Source organism: Pavona decussata, unplaced genomic scaffold (assembly GCF_977016875.1).
Source record: "Pavona decussata unplaced genomic scaffold, jaPavDecu1.1 SCAFFOLD_195, whole genome shotgun sequence".
Lineage (NCBI taxonomy): Eukaryota > Metazoa > Cnidaria > Anthozoa > Scleractinia > Agariciidae > Pavona > Pavona decussata.
In genome coordinates this window covers 2,470,435-2,495,466 of record NW_028145604.1, presented here as the reverse complement: position 1 = coordinate 2,495,466, position 25,032 = coordinate 2,470,435, and the positions used below count along the sequence as shown (strand labels likewise).

The window sequence follows — 25,032 nt, the reverse complement described above, 5'->3', positions numbered from 1 at the left end:
TGCTTAACTGACCAGACTTTCCTCTTGTCAGTAGAGTCAAAGGCTCTTCCTTTTAAGGAGATAACCATCACCATCAAGACGAGGCAGACCTGAAATGGAACACCGTAACAATCAATAAACTGAATGGATAAGTGAATGGAAGGATGACTGACTGACTGACTGACTGACTGACTGACGACTGACTGACTGACTGGCTGACTGACTGACTGAATAACTGACTGACCTACCGACCAACTGACTGACTGGCTGACTGACTGACTGACTGACTGACTGACAGACTGACTGACTGGCTGACTGGCTGACTGGCTGACTGACTGAATAACTGACTGACCGATCGACCAACTGACTTACTGGCTAGCTGACTGACTGACTGACTGACTGACTGATTGACTGACTGGCTGACTGGCTGGCTGACGACTGACTGACTGACTGACTGACTAGCTGATTGACTGACTGACTGGCTGGCTGACCGACTGGCTGACGGACTGACAGACTGGCTGGCTGACTGACTAACTGACTAACTTTAACAGAATGGCTGAATGACTGAATGATTGACTAACTGACATACTGACTAAAAAACGAGACAGAGGGAAAGAACAAACGAACGAACGAATAAACGAATGACCAACTGACAGAAGGTCTGCAAAAAAAATGGGTTCCTGGCGATGGACTGTCTGTACAGGTTACTGGTAAATATTGCTTTTCACTCACCAACATAAATCCCCCAGCAGGACAAACATAGGCCCACATAAGTACACTCTCGTAATCAAGCCAACACCTGAGAATAATAACGGATTACAAAATGTTATTTTGAACATACAAAAAAGAATGAAGTTCCTTCGTTCATTTTTCAGATCATCGCAGTCACAGGTGTATGTGAGCTAAAACATTTTCTAAACCAACGAGTAGTCACGCATTGTTTCGTTTTAACGGTGAGAACACAAAACGTTTGCAGAAATGAACCTACCATTCTCCGTCGCCGTATCCTTGTAACTGTGTTATACCCAATGAGATTCCAACAGCAACCATTGGAAAAACTAACAAAGGATGGTAACACACACCAAAGAGTATATAAGGATATCAATGCACAAAGAAAAAAAGGAAGAATCCAAAATTTACCCACAACAATTTTTTTTTCACTGGAAGGTGACTGAGTCTTATCTTTTCAACTGAGAGATAGGAAAGCTTCGGAAGTGTTTAATAGAGGCCTACGCTGGGACCTAAAGTCGCCGTAACTTTGGGCGACTTAATGCGATTTAAAGCGACTTAAGCAAAGCACGCTGTAATATTAACCGTTTTTTAAGGGACATGAGGCTACTTTGGGCGACTTTAGGCGACTTAAGGTCCAAGAGTAGGCCTTTATTTAATAAAGCGATTAGGTTATCTTCCTGAACCTTCAAAAGTCGTCGGCTGATTTTAGGAAATGTTCGACAAAGGGAGAACCTATTTAGTTGCAGATTATTAATGCCTGTTAAAGCACGAACATTAAGGAAGGCAAGGCACCATGAAATGACGACCATTCTCTCTTGCTCAAATTTATTGTCAACTTACTCCATCCAATAATATAGAAGTACTTGAGCCGGGATGAGTTCTTAGTTTTTCCTGTTGCAAGTGTCAAAAAGAGTTGAAGCCCTTCGCAAACAGCCCAGCAGAACATGGCGATGAAGAAATACTGAAGCAGAGCGGCAATTACTGTACAGACCACCTGGAAGAACAAACAAGGATATAGATCTCAAATAAAGTTTATTTTGGAAGCAAGCATCTTCATTTCTTCTTATTTTTTTCAAAGTAAATCAGTTTTTCTGTTCGACATGAGAGAGAACTTTCAGTTTTCCAATTTGTGCATGTTTGACCTACAAATTTTGCAGACTACTCGTCAAATTCTTAGACATTCTGCGAACGACGGTCGTGCAACTTTGGGAGAGCACTCCGTGGATACTCGTACATCATTATCTAGTCTTTGTCTCTGGTACTTACTTACCTGAATCTTCGTAAGTTTGAGCCCGCCGAGGAAAAGAGGGATACCAGCAATTATCGCTAAGCAGAGGTTGATGTGGATGATAGAACGCTCCGCTTTCCGTTTACTGAAGAGGAACAAAATAAGGCGAAGAAAAAAAAAACTGTTAATTCTGAGCGCAGCATCATAAGAGTAGTTTTTCATTGATTGTAAAAGTAAATCTATGCTTGGTTTCACGCTCGCTGTGTTTTAGATTGGTTCATATTCTCGTGCGACGTGTTCTAACCAATCAAAAGCAACATACTGTATTTTTTAACCAATCGGAACAGACTAAAAACGATCGTGACTCGTGTGTTTTCGCGCGGTTATTGCCGGACCGGTGCATGTTTTCTCGCGCTTTACACCGGTTGAACGTTTCTCCGCCTTAATTTTACCTGAGCTTCGCATTGGCTGCTTATTTTCACGCGATTGGCATCTGTCACAGGTTTTAAAATTATGATTGGATCATTGCATTCCTTGCGTTCGTTGTTTATGGCCAAATATGATCATTTTTGGTTTGGCGAATTTCCGATGACCAACTGGAGGCCAGGTTAATTTTGGGCAGTTTCACACTCTATTTTCCAATTCGTCTCGTCTCCAGACCACATCTTCACTTTACATCCGTCCCCACATAAATAAGAGGACAAAAATTGACTTCATAGTTGAAATTATCCTATAACTAAGAGCAAAAATAAACCAAACTCATTACAGGGCTAACACTACGACAAAGGCTTTTCCGTAGTGTCAGCCTTGCAATCAGTTTGGTTTATTTACACGTTAAGTGACGTCTGGCACGTGCATTTCTACTACAAGAGACCCGACAACGGAACGAAAACTACGAAACCATAAGGGGTGGATGATACTGACCAGTAGATATACAAGTGTCTTATGAGCGCTACTATCGCGGACAACAGCAGCACGCCACAGCCAATGTAAATGACGAGTGTCAGCGACAGTTCCTAGTAAAAGTAAATAAGAGAAACAAACAAAAACAACATGAAAAGATAGAACAAAAACGAATGGCAGTGAGGTGCCGGCCAACAAGAATGAGAGATTGAACTCTTATGATTCAAATAGAGTAGATCCCAATTTACGACCACCTCGTTAATATATACGACCACTTTTTTGTGCCCCGAATGAAATGAAAGTCCAGTCATTTCCTCAGTTTTACAACCTCGTTAGTCTGACCACCCCGTTATTACGACCATTTCACGGCCGAAAAGTGGTCGTATTAATGGAGTTCGCTGCATAACTTGAGCAGATTCAAACTCACTGAGAACGCACAGGAGTAAATGAGTGCAGGCCGGAGATAAAACTCGTAACGAACTTTCAGAAAAAATCGAGCAGATTAAAAGTTTTAAGGCGCGAACACAAATCGACACATTCTACGGGACTGGCGTGTTAAACGAGATCAGAAATTTCAACTATACTTGATTCAACCCACCCGAGAGACGACAAGTATGTGTGACATTTGCAAGTCACAACTATTATAACTTTAGTTTGACCCGGCTTTGAAAACAACAACACCTGACAAAAGGCGGAATACAGATGACGGTATTAATAAGTAAAAGATTACCTTGTCATAAACAAAAAGCGAAGCAAAGCTGGTTAAATGGTCACACTCGCACACTGTTCCGTTACTTGCACTGGACACTACACGACAGCCCTCCGCTGACCAGCTACCACCGAGCTCCTTGGATCTGCAACAGTTGCACGAAAAAAGGATGTTTTGAGAGTGTGCTATTGCTGGCGGAGGGGCTGGGGAGGAACGAGTACTTTTTCCCGTTCTGAAACGTTTTCAAAAGGGATCGTTAAGGAACTTAAGCAACGACAACGGCGACGGTGACGACAGCGCCACAAAACAAAAGGCTTAAAGAGCAAAAACAATCACTCTGCACGTGCGTTTTACATTTTGGTACATTTCTTTGCCGTCCTCTGCAAAACAACAACGTGAAATGACCAAATTCAATGTTTTGTGGAGAACGTGAACGCACGACGGTGAATTTTTCATTCTCTTTCTTAACTTGAACGCCACTCCTACCAATTTGGTTCCTGGATAGTCCGTTGTTTCTGTAGAAGTTGAACGAGTTGAAATAATGTCGAAGTATTACAAATGAAGTAAAGTTATATTTTCAAGTGACGTTTTCGTTGGCGTTTCCGTCGTCGTCGCTGCTTAAGTTCCCTTTTAGCAACGACAACGGCGACGGCAACGAGAACGTCAAAAAAGCAATGTGCTTGATAACCAAAACAACAACTCTGCACGTGCATTACACTTTTGGTACATTTCTTTGCCGTCACTGCACGACTAGGATGTGAAAATTCCTGATGGGACGTTTTATGGAGGATCAGGACGTAAACACACGACGACGAATTTTTCTTTCTCTTTCTAAACTTGGGTGCGGTCTCCAAGAATTCAACTCCAGGAAATTTCACCTAAATTTGACATTTAAAGCGAGTTGGAATAATGGCGACGACGTTCGAAAAAAGCGCGAATTGTCGTTGTTGCTAAAGCCAAACATATCAAGCCTATATTAGCACGCCAAGTCAGTACTGCTTGTCTTTATCATAACGGTTCACTATAAAGTTTAATCTCCCCGCTGGGAAATTAGGAAAGCTTTATTAATAAATAAATTTCCAACTTACGTTTCAAAATCCCAATACACACATCTGGCGACCGCGTCTTTCTCTACTGGCTAAAAATAAAACCCAGTTGGTGATAATAACTTCCTAATTGTATAAACTAAGATTATACACTGATACAAAATTCCCAAATACATACCTTTTGATTAGACAATGTTATTCTGACAGGCGGGTCCAGTTTCTCTCCGGGCGGAGAGGGAGATAGGGAACTGGACACTATGGGAGAACTCACGTCAAACCTACAGAAAATGGAATACAGTATAAAAGGAAACAATATTTTAATCAACAACAGGTTTCACTACCAAGCACTCATTTTGCTTCACCCGGTTAGCTCGACCTAGAGCTGTTTTCAATTGAGTGTCGAAAGGAATTTCGCATTTCATCTTGCTTTGATTTTGCCTTACTACGCTCTGTGATTGGTTAACAAAACTCGCGCCACTTTCTCAACCAATGGGAATCCAAACCAAAACCAATCGTGTTTTCGCCGCACGCGTTTTCCCGCCCTTGGCGATTGGCTCGTTGTGTTGTTTACATCTGTTGCGATTGGCCAGAGTAATTACTTTGGTTTTGGTTTTGGTTTTACGACACTCAATTGGAAACCGCTCTATTAGAGAGATTTAGAACCGAGTTTACGGAAAACGGCCTACGTGAGATTCGTGCTTATGTCTTCTTGAAAAACTTAGTACATCAATGAGAATAGTGCAAAAATAGTTTTTTTTTTTTTATGTTAACGCAAAACTACTCAATTTTACTGAGAAACTGAAAACAGCGAGCGGCATTTGAAGTATAAACATGGTCACGTGGACATTTCTACCGTTTGCCATAAACATAATTTTTAATCTCTATATTAATTTGACAGACATTCAAGCTAGACTGGATGAATCCACCTGATACTTACTTTTTGATGCCCACTCCTCTCTTAGGCATAAGCTCAGCCAGGTCTTTGAAGAAGAAACTTGTTACCTTGACGATCGTGCCATCTGCACAAAAGAAACAAAATATTGAGGATTACAAAACCGGAACTATGATAAAGAATACAGAGAATTTATGAAGGAAAAGGACTACCTTTGTATTTTCCAAATAATTTTTGAGGCAGTTGAATCTGGGTAGAGCCTTCGTTGTCCTTTTTTGCGCGAACAGGATACAGGACATCATCAGAAATTGTCTTCGCTTCTTTTATCATCACCTTCATTTCTAAACAACAAGAACAAGACAAAAAGAAATAAAACGGCGCCGAAACCTTTGAAGTAATTTCAATTCACATTAGCGGGAAAGCAAGTCCTTTTCTTGGCAAATATTGTTTTGTTTTTTAGGACCAATCAAAGAGTTTGCTATGCTTAATCCTTCAATAAATAGTCACGATTTGGTGTCCATACGATAGCGAGAGTCCGCGATGAGGGGTCGAGGTTGTTCAGCCACGGTGTTCAGAATTAGACAAGTAGTGTTCGTATACACGTTTATACTAACGAGAATTTGATGCAACTGAGCACAGAATGTCAACTCGACCAGCATGCTTTGCGGACCGCGTTCAACCACCACTGCGGACTGGTCAAGAAGCCAGCGACAATGGTGCGGGATAAAAGTAAGCATAATATGAGTTGAGATACACTCGATTTTCCAAACTGCTTAAATGTTTTCATTAAACACATGCCATCTTTTATCTACTAAAAACATACTGGATTGCCATCTTTAAGTGGGCGCCATTTTTTCGCCAAAATGTTACGTTAGTTAAGTTCCTTACTCACCGACGTTGTCCATTTTAACATCGATTGTAGCATTGTCAACATTTGTAGGGCTTAGTTTCTCCATACCAGACGCTAGATCCATTGCAAAATCATCTAACAGAGACATGATATCGGTGACGCCCTTTGAGTCCTGCAAACCAATGGTGGAAATATAAAAATATAGTGTTGGTGCGCCGATGTGGGCAAGTTCATCGCCGTTAAGGCAAATGCCAAGAAAAAATATATCAATTTTTATAACCATCCGCAACGGTTGACTAGTAACAATAAATATGCAGATTATGGTCAACTAGAAATCATTTTTAAAATGTTCCGAAACGTATTAAATTCTCAGCTTTCAAGGAGTTTTCACATAACTTCCCTTGATTCTTCAGCTTAAAATTACCTTTTGAAAACTCTTCTAAACAGATAAATAAGATCGCTGGATTAGAGATAATCAGCGTTCGACTAATGGGGGCCCCAAGTCTTCTGTAACTCACTACTAAAATTCATTCATATACGAAAAACTTAAATGCTCAATTATTGGGAACTCAAAATCTCTCCAATGAAGTATTTGTCAGTAATTACCTTTTGTATTTCACTCCATTGTTCTTTATGTCGCTTATCCAAGAGATTACTGGTGATCTGTATAGCTGGCTGTAAGAATAAGCATAAAAACAAAATGGAATACTGCTTTACGAACCCAGCGACTCTCTCACTGTCCTTTTGTTTACATTTCCTGCGGTTTGAGAACTCAGTAGACCTTCACTTTTCAAAAGCTCTATTTTCACTGGACCCTGATAACCTGCAGCTGCATTGTTTTTTAGGGCTGGCAGCATTTTTCTGTTGTTCGTTCTCGTCCTCTCGACCAACAATGTAAGACGTTGCGGCAAGCGTATCAGAGTCAAACCAAAGTCGCGGTGTGATTTGCGAGAGTTTAATAGTATCAGAAACTCTTTACGCTCTTGAAGGACCAGGAATTTAAAATAACACGACGACAACAAATTCTGAAATTTAGTGATGTGAACTTAATAAAAAGACAAATAGTTTTTTCCCCTGGTCCTTGGTGGCTTAACTGAGTACATCTGACCAAAGGCGATTAAAAGGTGGCCAAAAAACAAAAACATTTATTCGGTGCCAAGCGCGGGAAAACGAAATGATAAAACCCAAACAAGCCCGTCAATACTTCTCACGAACAATCCACAATTGCATGACAATTGACCCAAAAACCAGCGAGTTTCGGTAGCTTTCAGTTGTCTACCTTAGCGGAGGACAGTTTTTGCTCTGGAGTCATGTTCTCTAAAGCCGCACGCATCCCTTTGACAGCCACAAGCAGGTCACCAGAAAGAAGTTGCTGGGAGGCTGGGTCGGAGGAGTTAACAACAACACCCAGGAGTTCTTCAGATGTGATATTTTTCTGTTCAAACTGTTCCATCTGTTGACGAAGAAAAAAAAAGGATCAAAATGTCAATGAAATCTTACACAGAAAATAGCCTACAAGTAACTGGTAATCAGTTCTTCCTTCTTCGGCGTTCTCGAAAAATTAGCTTGTTCAGGTGTTCAGATAGAGTATGGCGCGAAAAAACTTGCGCGCGCGATATCGATAGTGTGACGTCATCATGCAAGACGTTTCTGTGATGTTATTACCAATACTCTAAAAACACTTTTTATTTGACTAAGGAATTTCTTCAATTAAAAATAGAATCGACAATAATAAAATAATAATAAATGCTTTGTTTATAGTGGAAATGCGCTTAGCTACCCAAGGCTAGTTTACAGACATTCCACTCATTTTTTGTTAGTCTCCCCAATTAGTAGGGCACTCGTGCTCGGCTATTCAGATTGAGACTTAAATAAAGTTGTTGATTGAATATCAGGACACAAATGATAATCAAATCGAACATAACATGTTAAAAATCCCAACTAGCAGGAGGCAAACCAGCTGGCTATTTACAAGCGTGGCCGAGGCGGGAACTGAACCCGGGACCTCCGGATTTCAAGGTCGGCGCCCTTACAATGTGCCACACCGCCTCCTTAAATTAGACTGACCCGTGCAATAAAATAATTTCGGCTATTGCATGAATACCAACTCAGTTATACAACCCATCATTTATATATGAAATATGTCTACCTTTTCGACAAGAACATCCATCTTGGCTGAGAATTTCCATGTTTTCCCTTCAGTTCCAGTCACAATTCGCTTTTTCTCCTCTGAAAATCCAACATTTTGTTTGTTTTGAGAATGCATGATATTGGATTGGTTGAATTTTGCTAGTGAATGTGAACACCGTTACCAGTATAGGCAAAACTTAGGGTGAAGGAATTCTAAAAAGTCATATGACGGCTTTCACGACATTTTATTGTGTTCTCGATTGCCGACGCTTTGCATTGAGTAAGTTAGCAAGTCGCTTTTGGCATTTATAACAACTACCAAGGAAGGGAAAAGCCCGAAATACCTGTTACTTTCAGGAGTTTCTATGGTTTTAAATCAGCTTCTTTAAACTTCACTTTAATAGTAACTAGAAACTCAACCTCGTTCCCATTTGCCATGGGAACGAGGTTGACTAGAAACTATAAGGCATATTCGATTTACGTTCGTTTGTTATCAATATTTGGACATCACCTTTATAGTAATAAATTAAAGAACTGTATCTATCTGTACCTTTGCATTCCTTTGTACCATCTCCTTCAAAGCCTTTCTTACATCTGCATGTGAACGAGCCCGCAATATTGATGCAGTCAGCATTCTTGTGGCAGCGAGATCCCTCCTCACATTCATTTTTGTCTAAGTAAAACAAAGATGTTATCTTTAAACGCTGAATAACTTAAACATACAAGAAAGAGCTTGTGAATCATTAGGGCAGAGCTTTTTCTGGTTTCCACAGCATGAAGCTACAAAGACTTTCTACTAATTCCTTTGATGAGGTACTAGCTCCTCACACAGCTTATCCTTAACATTTTGTTATATTTCCCTAAACATTCACCGATACTTATTTATAAAGACAATTTGGAGTAAATTCTCTTGTTTAAGGAAACACTCCAACGGACAACGGCACAGGGCCACTGGATTCATCACTAACTTTCACTTTGGTGGGGCGAAAGTTGATACTAATAAAGGATTAAAACTACACTGTACTCTGGTACTCTCCCCTTACCTCGACAAGTTGGACTAGGGGTACCCCACTGAGTATCTTTTCCACACGTGACACTTGAAATCTTTTGATCTGCGAGCTCGTATCCTGTCGAACACCGCAACCACACAGTTTCATCGATTCCGTAACTTGGTTTTTGTGGCGTCCATTTTCCGTTTGCTTGCGAGCTTGGCGGCATGCAAACCGCTACATAGAACATGACAAAAAGGAAAAAAAGAGAAAGAAAAACACCATAATGAAGAACGTCAAAATAATGTCTTACGTATCGATCAGTTACGATTCATGCGTCACAATTCACCTTACGAAAAAAAAGCAAGAAACCAATACCAGAGCACGATTTCAAAACACGCAACTAGTGCCCCGAACGCGGACGACAACACGAACAGGAAACAGGCGGCCAGTGTCAAGCGCGGGAAAACACGCAACAAGCGCCAAGGGCGGGTGGAAAGGAAACTCATCACGATTGATTGTCATTTAACTTTTGATTTGTACGTTGTATGTTGTTTAAGAAAAGCTGGCCTCTAGGATAAATTTAATGTTACTCGCATAGCTCACTCCACGCAGATGACTTCGAAGCTGAGTAATCCATAAGCAAATCGCTGAAGACGTGACTTAACAAGCGAATTTTGCCAGTAAAGGAGACTCCATTTTTCGTAAATGTTGCACATGTAGCTACAGTCTGTACAAGCAACAAAACAATCCTACACTTTTCGGAAACAGTTTAATTGACTGAATTTCTTGCCACTTTTTGCGATTTTTGCAGCTGTCGCGTCGTCTGTGCGAGGGTAGCAATAAATGCGATTTTCGCCTCGCGCTGGTGACACTACAATGTTTGAAAAAAAAATCGCGTCGTAGCTGCAGGCAAAAAAAGTTCGTGTCGCCACGGATTTACAAAGAGAAGGACAACTAAATGTTTGTAGTTCAAATAGCTATTCACAGGTCCAAGAGAGGATCTCTTGACAGGTCTTATTTGCAACAAAAACATGGTCACATTTTACTTTTGAAGGGCTTTAAAGCACGCGTAATTCATGACGTTCAAACAAAAATCAGTGTTAATCGCTGTCCTGTCAGCAGCTTCAAGATCTAACAATTGAACAGACATGATGCCCCAAAGTTCCATAAAGGTTAACACCTACCAATGCAATCGAATCCATCTCCGGCATAACTACTGATGCACTGGCATTTGTACGAGCCCACGGTGTTCACACAGCGAGCTTTCTCGTGACAACTTCGATACTTGGTGTTATTTTTGTTGCTCGGACTCGAGGCGAGGATCGAACACTCATCGATGTCTGGCCAAAGATGAAAAAAAATAAAATAAAAATAAAATAGGACTGGCTAGTGAGGTGTTGGGGGAAGCAAAAAAAAGGCGAACAAGCAGCGAAGTCGCAAGGGGAATGGGGAAAAAGACGATCTCGCGACTTACGCCAATCGCTGTCGCGGCCGACTCCACTGCCAAAACTTTAGGGAGTCTAATTTTGCTACTGAGCATACGTTCTGCGCATCTAGAGATGGTCCGAGAAAGTCGGGTTTCTTAACGGCGATGCCTGATAAAACAGAGATATTTCTGCGCGGTTCATAATTACACCGGATCTTGGGAAAGGTTATTGGAATCCGAAAAGAAAATTAGGGGCAACTAAGGGGTAGTTAAGCTTTAATTTGGGAAAAAAATCCCATACATTCTTGTGTATTTTGGTGCTTTTTGGAATGATTGTTGCTGAATTATCTCTAAAAAATGCGTGGTTACCCTCAATTTTCTTTTTGGATTCCAATAGCCCTTGCTAAGATCTACTTTTCCCGCATAGTCATAAACCGCGACAAATCGTCTTTAATTCGTGACTCGCACATTATATTTACTTCGTGGGTTCTTCTAATGAAATATTCTCCAATTCTTTTTAAGCTCACCAGTGCATAGAGGAAAGTTCTTGTTCCAGTTTCCATCATCTTGACAAGTTAGATTCCCATCCTGACTCTTTTTATAACCAGGTCTGCAGCGGACCACAACGTTTTCTCCAACAGCAAAGAACAAGCCATTGGGTTGGTGGAAGGCGTTCGGCTGAGGATCAATTCTACAAGCGGCTGAAATTGATAAAAAAGAAGACATAAACTTAAATTAGCTAGGATGCCTTTAAGGTTAAATCTAAAGCAATCTCTAACCATAAACTGCCCTTAATAACCCTAAGCTAAGCTACCCTAATCGTAGCTCAACTAGAGCGCGCTTAATTGTCCCTAATAGTGAATGAAATCTGGAATAACGGGACTAAGAAATGTCTTTAAAAACGTAAACCGCTAGCACATGAAATAAACGCTCTTGTATTAGCTGCAAAAAGAGAAAAGAACAAGATGAAAAATGTTTCAAAGCTCATCGGCTCCTCAAAACCAGCGATTACCACCGCTGGATTTCTAAATCACGATGTAACATTGAGTATCACTAATCATGTCTGAGAGGGAATGCCATGCCATGCCAGAACCTGCCAGTTCTGCCTTCTGGAGATAATTTTACCGAAGTGGTTTTTATCTCCAGCTATACATCGACTGAATGTACTTACTGTAAACGCTTATAGTAATCTCCTTCGTTATGGTCTTTACACTGTTGTATGCTGAGCAAGTGTAGCGTCCTTCGTCCGCTTTTTGAATATTTTTAATTTGTAAGCTGCCATTCCTGAGTTGTTCGGTTGGGGGCTGGCGCGAGCCAACATTGGTCCAGCTGATTGTCGGCACAGGGTCCCCATTCGCTTGACAGTTGTACACAGGACTGCTACCAGAAGGCTCAGCAGCTCCGCGAGGCACGATTGTAAAACTTGGAGGAACTAAAAAAGAGAATTTGTTTAAAATCTGTAAGGAGGTGCTTATTTTTGCTACACGTTTTGGGTTTGATTTTGACTGGCTGGCTTTAAACACATTTTCAGCCAATTACACTGTGAACTCGATGCAATAAATGTAAGATAATTGCTTATTATAAGAAGGCAGTTTTCTGAGCCAAATCAGAACAACGATATGAGAACATGTACTCAGTGGAAAACGTGGGGAATCTTAAAACAGGAACTGGTGGCTAGTGCGAGAAAACGTAAACTGGTGCTAGTGGCGGGAAAACCTCAACTGGTGTTAATGGCGGGAAAACGTAGAAACTGGTGTTAATGGCGGGAAAACGTAAAAACTGGTGTTAATGGCGGGAAAACGTAAACTGGTGCTAATGGCGGGAAAACCTCAACTGGTGTTAATGGCGGGAAAACGTAAAAACTGGTGTTAATGGTGGGAAAACGTAAAAACTGGTGTTAGTGGCGGGAAAACGTAAACTGGTGCTAATGGCGGGAAAACGTAAAAACTGGTGTTAATGGCGGGAAAACGTTAACTGGCGCTAATGGCGGGAAAACTGAAGCATTCAAGCCAAGTAAAGATTGGCTTGCTCGATGTTTGTGTTTGATTTGCAATGTTTTTTTAGAAGTTTTTGCCGAATTCTTTTTCGACAGCTGTTTATTAGCAACGCTAACGCATAACCAAAACAAACACAAATTCTATTTTTAAAAGCAAATTTGCGAAACGAAAGAAAGTCACTGAAAAATCACTTTATGAAACCGTACATACCCAAAACTCGCAGAAAAGCCGAAGCATTAGTGTGCCCCACTGGATTTTCAGCACGGCAGCGATAAAATGCTTCATCTATTTTCTGCACCGGGTTTATTTTCAAGGAACCATTTGGGAAAACGTTGAACCGCTTGCCAAACTTCATTATAGAAGTCAGAGATGAGGAACCTTGAAGGCGCTTGAACCACGTGACCTTACTACCGCTGCTTCTGACTTTGCAGTCAAACATCGCTGTTCTATTGACTGCAGAAGTCAAGTCTTTTGGAATCTCCACAATAACGGGTGGCTCTGTAAAAGAAAGCAATGACTTAGGCTACGAACTAGTAATAATCAAAGATTAGGGAGTGCGTTAGATGTCACCAGGCTCTCTCTCCTTTGCCAGTTGGTAATGATGTCATCCGCCCCTGCGAAATCTGCGGGGGATGCCAGATACGCGTCCCAAGATCCATTTATTCATTGTTGTCCCATACAATCTAAACTCCAATCTGTATTAGGAGTGCGTTCTTCTAAGTCGAACGCAACAATTCCTCTTCTCTCAGTCTTTAAGCTTTCCAGGTTAATCTGATGCCTTTTAATCTTCTGGGATTCGAATTAGCAAAAGGTATTCAAAACTGGTTATTGAAGGGTTCCCGCTATTTGATGAATGAACCAGTTGCTAAACTACGGTGCTTTCACTTTGTTAGAACTGGCTCGCCATATAGCTGATCTTGCCGCGAATGAAGGGCACCAATTGTTTGAAGGTAGTCGAATTTCTTCAAAATGGTGGCGCCAGGGTAACCCTATCTGGCTCATAAATACGTCGCGTAGAAAAAGAAATGTGCGAGAGCTAGGGTAACCCTCTTGCTAAGGTTACCCTCCTTCCTTGTGAACAGGCCCTTAGAGTGGGACTTAAATAGAGAGACAAGAATCAAGTTGGCGGCAATTAAACGGCAAAAGGCAATTCTCCAAGAATCAATAAGTATATGAAAATTCCGCAAAATGACTCTCTCGTCTGTAAAATCGGCAAACGCAGACATATCATGGCGAGGCGTTCATTTCTGCCGTTTGCCGTAAACGCAATGCTTAATCTCTCCAATGTCACTGATTTAAAACAGCTTAAGGTCTTGAGCCTTGCCTGCACTTTTAAGCAATCTATTGGTTTTGTGAGAAGGAGGCGACATTTTATCTCTTACTTTAAACTTACCTTTGACTTTAACATTTATAGCTTCTGACTTGTGTCTCGCGGAATTTACAGCTGTGCAATAAAAATCGCCTTCGTAACTCTTCTTTGCCTTTGTAACAAACAACGTTCCGTTTGAAAAGGGTACAAATTCCAGCTTGTCGAGGAGATCCCCAAACGGCCAAGGATTTGATTTGGACCAAAAGAATTTAGCCGGTGGGTCGGAGGCCACTTTGCAGTGGATCCAGCCGGCCTTATCAAGCGTGAGGTACTGGAGACTAGCCATCTTGAACTTGGGTGCAATTGGTTGGAGGCCTGTGACGAAAGGAATAGTAAAAAACATCTAGTTTCACTGCACAAACATTCGGACTTTGATCATATCCTTGACTGGCATCAAAGATACTACAAGTTGGTCTGAAACACGCGGTGGTTAAAGGTGTTAGTAGTCGCTCTTATGGTATTACATATTTGATAAGCTTTACAATCACCTTTGTACAAGTCAAAAGTCAAATTTGATAACACTTTTGCCCTACTTTTGAAGACTGGCAGTCAACGGTGCGGCATTGCCTTTATCGAAAATCAAAGACGGCCTTTACCACTTTCGACAATATGGCAATGCTTTGCCAAAAAGGCCTTTACTACCGTTAACAGATTGCAAAAGTGAGCGGCAAAGGCCATTTCTCAGGCAGTGTTTAGCTTAACCACCAATATTTTGGCGTCACAATTTACCTCACTTAAAATCTTGATTTTTTTAAATACCATTTAACGAGCAAGGTGCTGTTTGTTATTACTTTTGAAGTCTGGAATAACAGTCTAAGATGTTACTATGAATCTCATGAATGAAAGCTATTGGACAGTAGTTGCCTTCGGTGATGTTTACAATTCTAACGTTTTTAAGTCTGTAGATAAAACTCTAATGATGTGTAACTATTCAAATGAAAGCTACTGAGTAGTACTTGCCTGTGGTGAAGTTTATTCTAACGTTAAAATGAAAGCTAGTACTTTCTAGATAGAAACATTGTTATACCTGACTTGGTGACCTCAAACAAATATGGCGTACTGCAGTCGGCCAAAGTCAACTGGTTGGCAGCATCAACGTTGATACACAAACCGCTGCCCTCGTGGCTAAGCACTATAGTCCCAGATGGATTTTCGCGCTTCTTGAACTTATCACATGGTCCATCTCGGAGAGCCAGGAATCCTTGCGCATTCCGAAACACACACTTCCCGCTGCAGCTATGGACTATTGTACTGTCAGGACGCAAGGCCAACATCACACCCTCCCCCTGACAGTAGGACTGTAAAGAAAGCAGGGTCCCGTCCCCGGGGGCACACGGATTGGAGCTTGCCTGCGGACTCCAACAGTTTTTGGTAGTGGAGCTTCGAATCACGACAGAAAGGACATCTGCAAAAAATAAAAATAAAAAGACTAAAATCAGTTTTGTAGATCTTTTCAACCGAACGTCGTTCACCTTTCACGGATGAAGCAAGCAAAAGCTTGCCCCAAGTCAATTTCATTTTACTGTAAAGATTTCAGTTTAGTTATCTCTGATAAGCGCCTTTTTTCTTTCCTGTAAGGATCTTCCCTTTTTTCACTTTGTCACTGATCAGCTTGTAAAGCTTAAGATGTATGGTACTCTTTTTGAAGGTGTTCCTGCTATTTTGAAGTGCTCTTAAAAGTTAACTGACATACACACTAGAATCCGGTTGTTCAAAACATGATTAAGGTCTGAACCCGAGATACTCGCTGCTTATATAAGGTTCTTACTTTACTAAACAGCCTTTTCAGGACTAGTCTTGTACCCAGATCTCCCACATTTCCAAATCTGCAGTGAGGTCTGGGTACGAGATCAGGACTACACTAACCAGGAGACGATGACACTGCACATGTCTCAGTCACCATCAAATTCATCTTACCTGTATCACATCCATGGAGCTCAGCCCGCATGCAAGGCGTGTTCGTTGGACTAGTAAACAACGTTGGTATAATCCTTACAAACTGCGCTCGAAATCGCGCATTAAACCAATGACTCACCACGCTGTTTTGGTCTGCATTGCCATCTAATTCCTGAAAGGCATGAAAGAAAAAGACAAGGCTAGATTCCCAGCACTGCTGTTTCGATTTTTCACTCTCTTTTCCGTGAAGCAGTTTCCCATGTTCGAGAAGAGGCCGAAAAAGAGTAGGTCGATGGTTTCGCCAATCCTGGGGTGAATTGCATAAATCGGACTGACGTAAGCCCAAAGTACGTCTGATGTCGGGAGCGATACACTGTGACCAGCTGGGCCATGAGATAAAAAGCCAACCAACCAAACAAACGACATGCAAAAATTACAGAGAGATTTAAGGTTCGACGTTTCGGAGTCATCTTGACTCCATTATCAAGAGAAAAAATCAGTTTGTGAACGCGGATATTTAAATAGGCTAGAGCTGAAAATTAACATATTAATAGATGGTCAAACAAATACTTTAGCGCGAATTGAATCAGTTTGCACGTTCAGTTCTGGCTTCAGTTTGCGTATGAATAGCATCTCATGAATGAGGCAATCAAATTTGCTGGTGCATTTCGCAAGAACGTGAAACAGTTCTAAAAAACGCTGTTCTAAAAAACGCTGCATGTCTTTGCTTCAGCAAATCCCTTTTAATTAAAAACCAAACAAACAAACGAAAAAGACAAGTTTCTACAAACGTTGGGAGCATGGCGCAAGGGAACGCCTGGCAATATTCCGTGGCGAAAGTAGGCGTTTTTACCTAGCTTTACCATGGCCCTGATGAAGGTTAGTTTGTTTAACCGAAATATTGGGCAACGTTATTAAGATACTAGCTGTTCGATCAGCCTTGCATCTTACAAGTTATCTTACAGAATCCAGGCCCTAATAGGCCGAAACGCCAAGAGTATAGGCTGCATTTAACCACTTAAGCCGCATTAAGACAGAAGTGCATTTGAAACAAAACTTGCCTGATTTACACCAAACTCTTTAAAACGAACCCAGTTGACTCCGTCTTTACTGTGCTGAATGTTATATTTGACCACCCAGTTGGCTTCATCACTTTGTCCTTGTGTAGAAATTCCTGACAATGTCATCTCCTTTTTTAGATTGATCTGAAGATACTTGGATGAGTCCGATTTGTCCGCACACCATGCACCGCCCATCACCCCTGAGGGTCTGTTGTTTAATCGACCGTATTCTGGTTTGTAAGTCTTATCTCCATCAGATCTGAAACTCGAGCCTGTGATCTGGCTATCCTTAATGGAGCGATCTTCCATTCCTAAGGCCTTATAGCAAGCTGAAAACACAATTAAGCGAGTCACTACAGTTTGTATAAGTACGTAAATTATGATCATCCGGGTGAGTGTAGTCATGAGAAGGACTGTTTGAGGTGATATTGACTGACGTTTCGACAACCTAAGAGGAACTCATCTTCAGAGTCAAGTAAGTTGTGGAACGTCAGTAGATGGTATAAATGTCTCTGGTTATTGAGCTGATTAGTCAATGAAGTCGAGATGTAATTGGTCGCTTGTCAGTTAAGCCTTGATGTTATTAGCTGGGATTGGTGCGTTTCGATCGGTCTTTTTGATCCGTTGGTCTATCGTTAGTAAAGTTGTCTATTGTCTGTATGTGTTATTGCTGTTATCATTACGTCGTTTGTAAGGTGCAGGTAGTTGAGTGGCGTTTGTTCTAAGTTAGTAAACCAGCTTTCCAGAGTGAGTCGTTGACGGTAATCTGTACTGTAGGTAATAACGCAAAGTAAAAACCTCTTATTCTGAACATGAAGTACGCCAGACATTCTCGATCCCAGAGCCTTTGACTTGATTGGTCATGCGCAGAAGGGAAGCGCTCTGGGTTCGAGACTGGAGGTACGGTCAAGGTTCTGCGCATGCGTATCTCAAACACTATCCTCCTAAACACTCACGGCAGAAGTTCCCTGGCTTGAGTGATTTGATGTCACGCCATCCATCTGGCGTGTAACAGGTTCCAGTAAACACTGACAGGCGACGAGAAGCATCGTACACTCCATACAGATTGCAGTCACAGGTCAGCGGGTTACCGCTTAAGTTCCTACCAAAAAAATGAAACATTAAAGTAATTCATTTCCTGTCATTCTCCAAAACACTGAACTTACTTTGGCACCCAACGGTTACTTTCGTGAGATATGATATACAAAGCGTAATTTTACACTCACAGTTCTTTAAGATAAGGCACGTAGTTAAAAAACTCTGAAGGTACTGTTGTCAGACGATTGTTACTCAAGTCTCTGCAAAATAAACAGCTGTGTCACATACTTGGATATAACATTTTAAATAAACGCAAATGATGTAGGAAATAAAGAGGACACATAACTGAAAGAGTAGCTTTCGAGCAATAGACTCGGAGAAGGAGGAGGTGAAGAAGAAGAAGAAGAAGAAGAAGAAGAAGAAGAAGAAGAAGAAGAAGAAGAAGAAGAAGAAGAAGAAGAAGAAGAAGAAGAAGAAGAAGAAGAAGAAGATGAAGAAGAAGAAGAAGAAGAAGAAGAAGAAGAAGAAGAAGAAGAAGAAGAAGAAGAAGAAAAAGAAGAAGAGGAAGAAGAAGAAGAAGAAGAAGAAGAAGAAGAAGAAGAAGAAGAAGAAGAAGACGACGACGACGAAGAAGAAAAAGAAGAAGAAGAAGAAGAAGAAGAAGAAGAAGAAGAAGAAGAAGAACAACAACAACAACAACAACAACAACAACAACAACAAGAACAATAACAAGAAGGAGGAGGAGAATTTCAGAAACAAAGTCTAACGTTCATTCACTTACAGTACGACGAGTTTGGATATCATCAGGAAGACTAGTACACTGAGTTGTTCAATCTTGTTGTTCTTTAGGATCCTGTAAACAGAAGAAAAAAATAACGTGTTAGGTGTCTTAAAATATGACTCGAAAGTTCGAGCAATTGCTACTAGCTGCTGGCTGATTCAGATTCATGCCGGAGAGGGGCGATGAAGATATCACGAAGGTGATGGTGGGACATTCGGGGCTAAGAAAACCTGAGGGGGAGGGGTACTCAAGAAGGTTTTTTTATGTGTTGCCCAGGCCTTCAGTTACACAACTGGCTGATCAGACAGCTACAAACTGCTCCTGATTGGAGTCACTAGGGACGTAACAAATCTCCGGCAGTGACCACCCCTGGTGTCTATCAGAATTTCGTTCATTCACAATCATAGTAAGGGATGGGACAAACAAATGGACTGATAGCGGCAGCCATCGGCGTCTATATAAGCTGACGTCCGGTCCTATTTCCTAGAAATAATGTAAAACAGACACGTCTGTTGCCCGTTCTTCCAGGACATCATTATCATTGTAGAAGCACTAATGGTCCTTGCTAAGTGTACAGAAGTCGCTTCATTTAGAACACGTTTTAAAAGGGTTTTACATTCAAACTGATACCTATTTAAATATCCGCTTTAAAAACTGATTTTTTCTCTTGATAATGGAGTCAAAATGACTCCGAAACGTCGAGCCTTAAATCTCTCTGTAATTTTTGCATGTCTTTGCTTCAGCAAATCCCTTTTAATTAAAAACTGATACCTCGTTCTTGAAATTGGTTAAATATCAGAACCCCGTGTTAGAAAAGATGTTGTTCTTGTTTGTACAATTGATACATCCGGATACCGGATACTGTAAAGATATTGTGCTTCTCTATGAATTCTCTCTGAAAGAGTTAAAAAAAGGCTGATATTCTCAGAGGCACACAACGAAAACATTTAAAGGGGAAGTATCGTGAGAATTGGATGTCATTTGAAAACCCAAAAACGTTTGTCTGTCAACAGAAACAAGAAAATAATTGTCCAGTTTTGTTACCCCAAATGAAACAAAACTGTCGATTAGTGGCTCTTGTCAGAGACACAGTAGGTCGGAATAGATTGAAACTTGAAAAATGTTAGGCTAACGTTTTTCAAATTCTCGCATTTTTGTTTCCAAAATGCGCTGGAACAGATCAAGAGGTGTTCCTTTCAAGAATTGAGTTGACTTCTTTCCTCTCGTTGTTCTAGAATTATTTTGTAGATAAGTTAAGGTCTTATTTCACCATTTTTAAGAAAAGAGGTAAAAAACACCGTGACACTTCTCTTTTAAGCAAAATACTTAAAATGTTGTCTCCTGTGTCTTCAGATCGTTTTGTGCCCTTTTAAAGGCAGAACTGTCTAAGCTGATTCAGTTTGATTTATTCAGATGCTTTAGCTGAAAATTTAAGTTGTAGAAAGTTAAAGAAAATGGAATCTTATTCCTCTAATTTACCAGCAGTTGCTGGCTCAACGAAAATGTCTCTAGCTGAACTTTTTGCGCATTTTTAACAACAAATTTACAACTCTGAAAACAAAAGATATTATTTTCAGTCAGGTGACATTTTGCAAAAGAGAACTTTAGATTTTATTTCCAACTAAATCCGCATTTCTGAGGTGCTTCCGAACAGAAGTCACAGGGCGCCCATGTCTTGTGAGGCTCTCTTGCGTTTGCACCATTACACCCCCGCTAGAAAACCCCTTTGAATACTCCGTTCTGAATCAAGAGTCGCAAAATCACGACCCGGGAGGTACGTACCAGTATAGGGCTTGCGAGGGAGTAACCCTCCCTCCCCTCCCCTCGCCGGGGGTGAAAAGCACACTTCATTTCTGTGGGGTCGTCGGTTTACCAATGCACTGTACATAATATGGTTTATAAATCTCAAAAATCCTTGTTATGCGTCGCGGTGGTTTCATATTGAAAAGCATTTCCCTGTAATTAATCTGTTGCTTGAGTTTCGAACTGTAGTTTAAACTAAACATTAAGCTAAAGGTAGACAAAATTGTAAAAATTCGCGTGACCAACGATTTCTCAGGTTACGTTACCATGCAGTTTGAATCAATAGCTATCGAATACATAACGCAAAGAAAGGTTCGCAAATCAGTTTCTTTATTTCTTCAAGAATGAAAAAGTCTCTTTTTTCTTTAGACATACGCGGGAAAAACTTCGAAATTATAATGATTATTGCAACTTTGTCAGCTTCCTCGTGTTTTGGTGAAACAAATATTTAATAAGCAAATCTGTCAGTAAGATTATCTCAGCGTTTGACAAGTGGCACGCAAAGCTATTAACGAGCTGGGTGTATTTTTTCCCACCCATTTTAGGAATTAAAAATTCTCCAAATTTTTCAATAAGAAATAATTGTAGGAAGGGCACTGTTGAGTTGACAAGACATACCACATTTATTTGTGGTTAACTTATAGATGACTTCTTTCGAATCAGCGTGCCGGTCTTAAAGTTTTTGTCAACTGCCCACAAGCATCCAATTATTTCCGAAATTGGATAGCTTATTATGATCCAGCCGTTCCGGCAGTCTGAACGCTTGGAACAAGCTACCACAAGCACTCGAGTGACGTGGCAATTATATTAACCGCGATTTATTTATTCCGCCAAAATCTATTTATACAATAAAATTAGCAAATGAGATGTTCGATATATTACGCATCACATGAGAGAAGTGGCCTAAAAAGCTTCCATTAATTACACTAAAACGAAAGTGCACGAACTGAACAGCTTGAAAGAAAAAACTTTAGCCATAACATGGAGAAAAAATTACACTTGGTAGGCTAATGTACGTATAAAGGGATCGAATGAAATTATTTTATTTGAGTGCCAAAGTGAGGTCTTCTGTCCTTCAGTGGGCTTGCATTGTAGCCCTGTGAAAGTACGTATATCTTGAATAGTTTCATTTGATTGGTCACGCATTAGGATTTCATTAACAGGCTAAAAAGGACTCAATATCAAAAGTAAGAATAATATATTAAACGATTCATGGTATACTCCAAATGGGAAGTGGACGATATGAAATACGATTTTATAAGATTTTAACCTCCCGCTGAAAGAGGACAAATAACTCGTGACCAACATTGAGTAATCGCTATCACATTTCGAAAACGCGCCGTTTTTGATGTTTACAACGTGAGCTCGCATAAACAGGCGATGACATTCATAATTCGCCGTTAAGCAGTTGCTAATTGAAACTCGTTAAAGAGAGAAACGCGAAAAATCGCCTTTAAAACGGTAACTCGCGGACATCAATGTACGTGACTTTAAATAGCGTAAGGACAAGCCTGCATCCTTGACCTCGGAAAAGATTAATTCGGAGGAAAATACAAATAGCAGTCGTTAAGTTTGTGACAGTTTTGTCGAGCATAAAATTTAATAACCGCGCGCAAATGTCAAGCTTGAAGCGCGAAGTTGGCATCGCAAACGGCAAACCTATGTACTTCACTTAGTATCTGATAAAAGCATTAATGTATGCACTTTAATTCAAAGCGATCTTGATAAGTAATTCAAGTGTAGGTGCCAAATGAAAATGTACACCAGAAAGCGCGCTAAAAAGGAAAAAAAATAAACAAAATTCGGTCACAAAGGCTCAAATCGAACCAATCGTTACATTCAAGCGAAGAACGGTTTATGACTAGTGTTGTTCATTTCATATGTCGATTTCAGTTTTGATAAGCTTTAATAAATGGTGAATTATAATTTATGATACTGCTCAAGTACTGTATACTGCACAGCACGCCCGGTCTGATTATAAAATGGAACGGCTTGCTGGGGAGCTTTAAAATTTTATACCTAAAAGAACATTCAAAGTGTTGCTTAAACCTCTTAAGAAATATTAACAAATGCCGAAACTCGGACAATATGCGGGAGTAGTTGGCTTTGCTATTCACGAGCTGTTTCTTTGTTGTTTTTCACAGTTTAGTTTCGAACAATCTGCAAAGCGTCCGCATCATAATAAACCTATGTTTGATGAAAACATCAACGATCATACATGTAGATTGGCCAAAAAATATGAAAAGATACAACGAAAAAAGCAAGCCGTAGTATCATATTGTATATTGCAGCGAACTGTAGGAATATCTAATTTGGCACTCAATGCAACATTCGATCTAAATCGAGTGTGTCATGATTACTTCAGATTTTTTCTGTGGTGGCAGGATCTTATCTAGTTGAGAGACAAGCACCCAACAGGGATAAAATATTAACGCCGAGTTGTAAAATATTCGCTCACGGCATCTATCTCATAGTTAAAATAAAATAGTGCCTAAAAATATTAACGCATTTCTGAGGAAGTTAACTTACAAATCCGTTGTATCCACAGGAATATTCCTAGGAATGCCTTCTAAATCGCCGAGCTTTCCATTGCAATCAACGATTTTCTTGAAACTGGGCGATCCTATGTTCCCTTGTTGTAGGCAAGTACACTTCTCTGGACAAGAAAAACTTGCCGAAGGAACAGCAACAAGAACGAGCCAAAACAACGACGACCCAAGCGCCATGTTTGTTTGAGTGAATAGAGGCGTTAATAATCATATGCAAATCACCGCTCTGAGCAAACAACCACAAAGCGTGGACGGTATTTTCATGAACTTTCCGAGACAATGAGAAGTCCTTGAGTACAGTGAAAGTGAAAAAAATTTACCGCGGGCTATGACCAAATCCACTCAGAACAAAATCTCACCGGTTACTGGACGCCGAGAAAAGATTTATAAGTACAGTAACAAAATCGACGCGTGAACGTGCCACAGGGCACAAACCATCTGGCGTGACTCAATCTATCAATAGTTCTGTAACGCAATGTGATGTTTACTATTTGCAAGGGCACATACCACAAATCGACCTTAAAATTATTAAATCCCTGCAGTATGTAGGATTTTTGTGACTTGAACCTTGTTAATGGCCTTAGCTCCTACGAAACTCCTATTGGGGGAACTCTGATTTTCTTTTTCCGAGTATACCTGTGTGTCACTGACTAAAAAATATATCTTTCAAGGGTTAAGGAAGTCAGGAAGTCGACAGATACGTTAGGAAACTTGCATTTTTGCTTTCTAATCCAATAATTCTCCTTTTCCTAGCCTAGATTATCCAATATCATCCCCATCGTTCCAATCCAAGATGGCACTCAATTTCTAACTTGGATTCCAGCGCTAAAAAGAATCTTGGCGTGTTCTTGTGAACTTTAATTCCAGTTTATACAACGCAGTAGAGATTTTTCCAGAAGATTTTTGCCCTTAAAATTATTTCGCGTTTCTTTGTCTTTAGCGTATAATTAGATCACAAAAACATTTTAAGAGACTGAGATGAATGCTCCGTTTATTTTTTAATCGTGGATTAGCGTTAATTGCCTTTTAAACAACCGGGCCCAAGATCCTGAGACAGGCATGGCATTGATGCAATCAAAAGCAATGAATTCGAGCAAAAGTACCGACCACCTCTCCCTTGCAAGAACTCCTGAGGATGGGGGAGGGGAGGGAAAAGGCCTTGGGAGCTTGGACGTGAAAAGTGATTGGCCAAAAAACCTTGCGCAATAAGATTCTTATTTTTCTTCCGTAGAGGCTACTCTTGAGAAGATTTAAGTACTTGAGAGGCCCTATGAAAAAGAGAAGGGGAGAGATGAAATATGCTGGACCGCTCAAGCGAATCATTTATTGTACGATTCAGCAGGATTTCGAAAGCTGACAAAAATAGATTACTTTCCAAGCAGAGTTCCTAATTCCTTAGCAAGAACGAAGAGACCTCTTATCGCTGAGTACAGTTAAGTATGTGCGACCCAAGAACACATGGCATTGATTCAACTGGTTTGAATTAGAGTCCGTTGGTGTACTGGTTAAAGTAAAGATCAGTAAATATTGTCCTTTTGAAACAAGTTTGAAAGAGGAAATGCTCAAAATGAAAACATACTAGCATTTCCGTGGGGTTCTATGCGTGTGTTCTACGTTTTTTCAACTTTTGCGTGGTCAAAAACGAGAACAC

General features: G+C 40.5%; 1 protein-coding gene across 2 annotated transcripts in view; it reads right to left on the bottom strand.

The window, feature by feature from the left end:
- Positions 1-23,798, bottom strand: part of LOC146461746 (uncharacterized) — a 28,167-nt gene extending 4,369 nt beyond the window's left edge. For both annotated transcript variants that reach the window (XR_014857335.1, XM_085086593.1), the window contains exons 1-29: positions 23,362-23,798; positions 19,030-19,101; positions 18,437-18,508; positions 18,167-18,312; positions 17,211-17,539; positions 16,171-16,321; positions 15,281-15,658; positions 14,278-14,568; positions 13,095-13,382; positions 12,059-12,319; positions 11,415-11,588; positions 10,646-10,801; positions 9,513-9,695; positions 9,020-9,142; positions 8,489-8,568; positions 7,619-7,792; positions 6,946-7,014; positions 6,382-6,511; positions 5,702-5,830; positions 5,535-5,616; positions 4,776-4,875; positions 4,640-4,689; positions 3,573-3,696; positions 2,864-2,955; positions 1,982-2,084; positions 1,552-1,705; positions 968-1,037; positions 712-778; positions 13-89 (exon numbers count right to left, since the gene is read on the bottom strand). Coding sequence is in view for 1 of the 2 variants with exons in the window: in XM_085086593.1 (XP_084942719.1) it covers positions 13-89; positions 712-778; positions 968-1,037; positions 1,552-1,705; positions 1,982-2,084; positions 2,864-2,955; positions 3,573-3,696; positions 4,640-4,689; positions 4,776-4,875; positions 5,535-5,616; positions 5,702-5,830; positions 6,382-6,511; positions 6,946-7,014; positions 7,619-7,792; positions 8,489-8,568; positions 9,020-9,142; positions 9,513-9,695; positions 10,646-10,801; positions 11,415-11,588; positions 12,059-12,319; positions 13,095-13,382; positions 14,278-14,568; positions 15,281-15,658; positions 16,171-16,321; positions 17,211-17,539; positions 18,167-18,312; positions 18,437-18,508; positions 19,030-19,101; positions 23,362-23,558 (4,322 nt within the window). In the remaining variant the exon portion in view is untranslated. The remainder of the gene's footprint in view (positions 1-12; positions 90-711; positions 779-967; positions 1,038-1,551; positions 1,706-1,981; positions 2,085-2,863; positions 2,956-3,572; positions 3,697-4,639; positions 4,690-4,775; positions 4,876-5,534; positions 5,617-5,701; positions 5,831-6,381; positions 6,512-6,945; positions 7,015-7,618; positions 7,793-8,488; positions 8,569-9,019; positions 9,143-9,512; positions 9,696-10,645; positions 10,802-11,414; positions 11,589-12,058; positions 12,320-13,094; positions 13,383-14,277; positions 14,569-15,280; positions 15,659-16,170; positions 16,322-17,210; positions 17,540-18,166; positions 18,313-18,436; positions 18,509-19,029; positions 19,102-23,361) is intronic.
- Between the last annotated feature and the right edge of the window lie 1,234 nt (positions 23,799-25,032).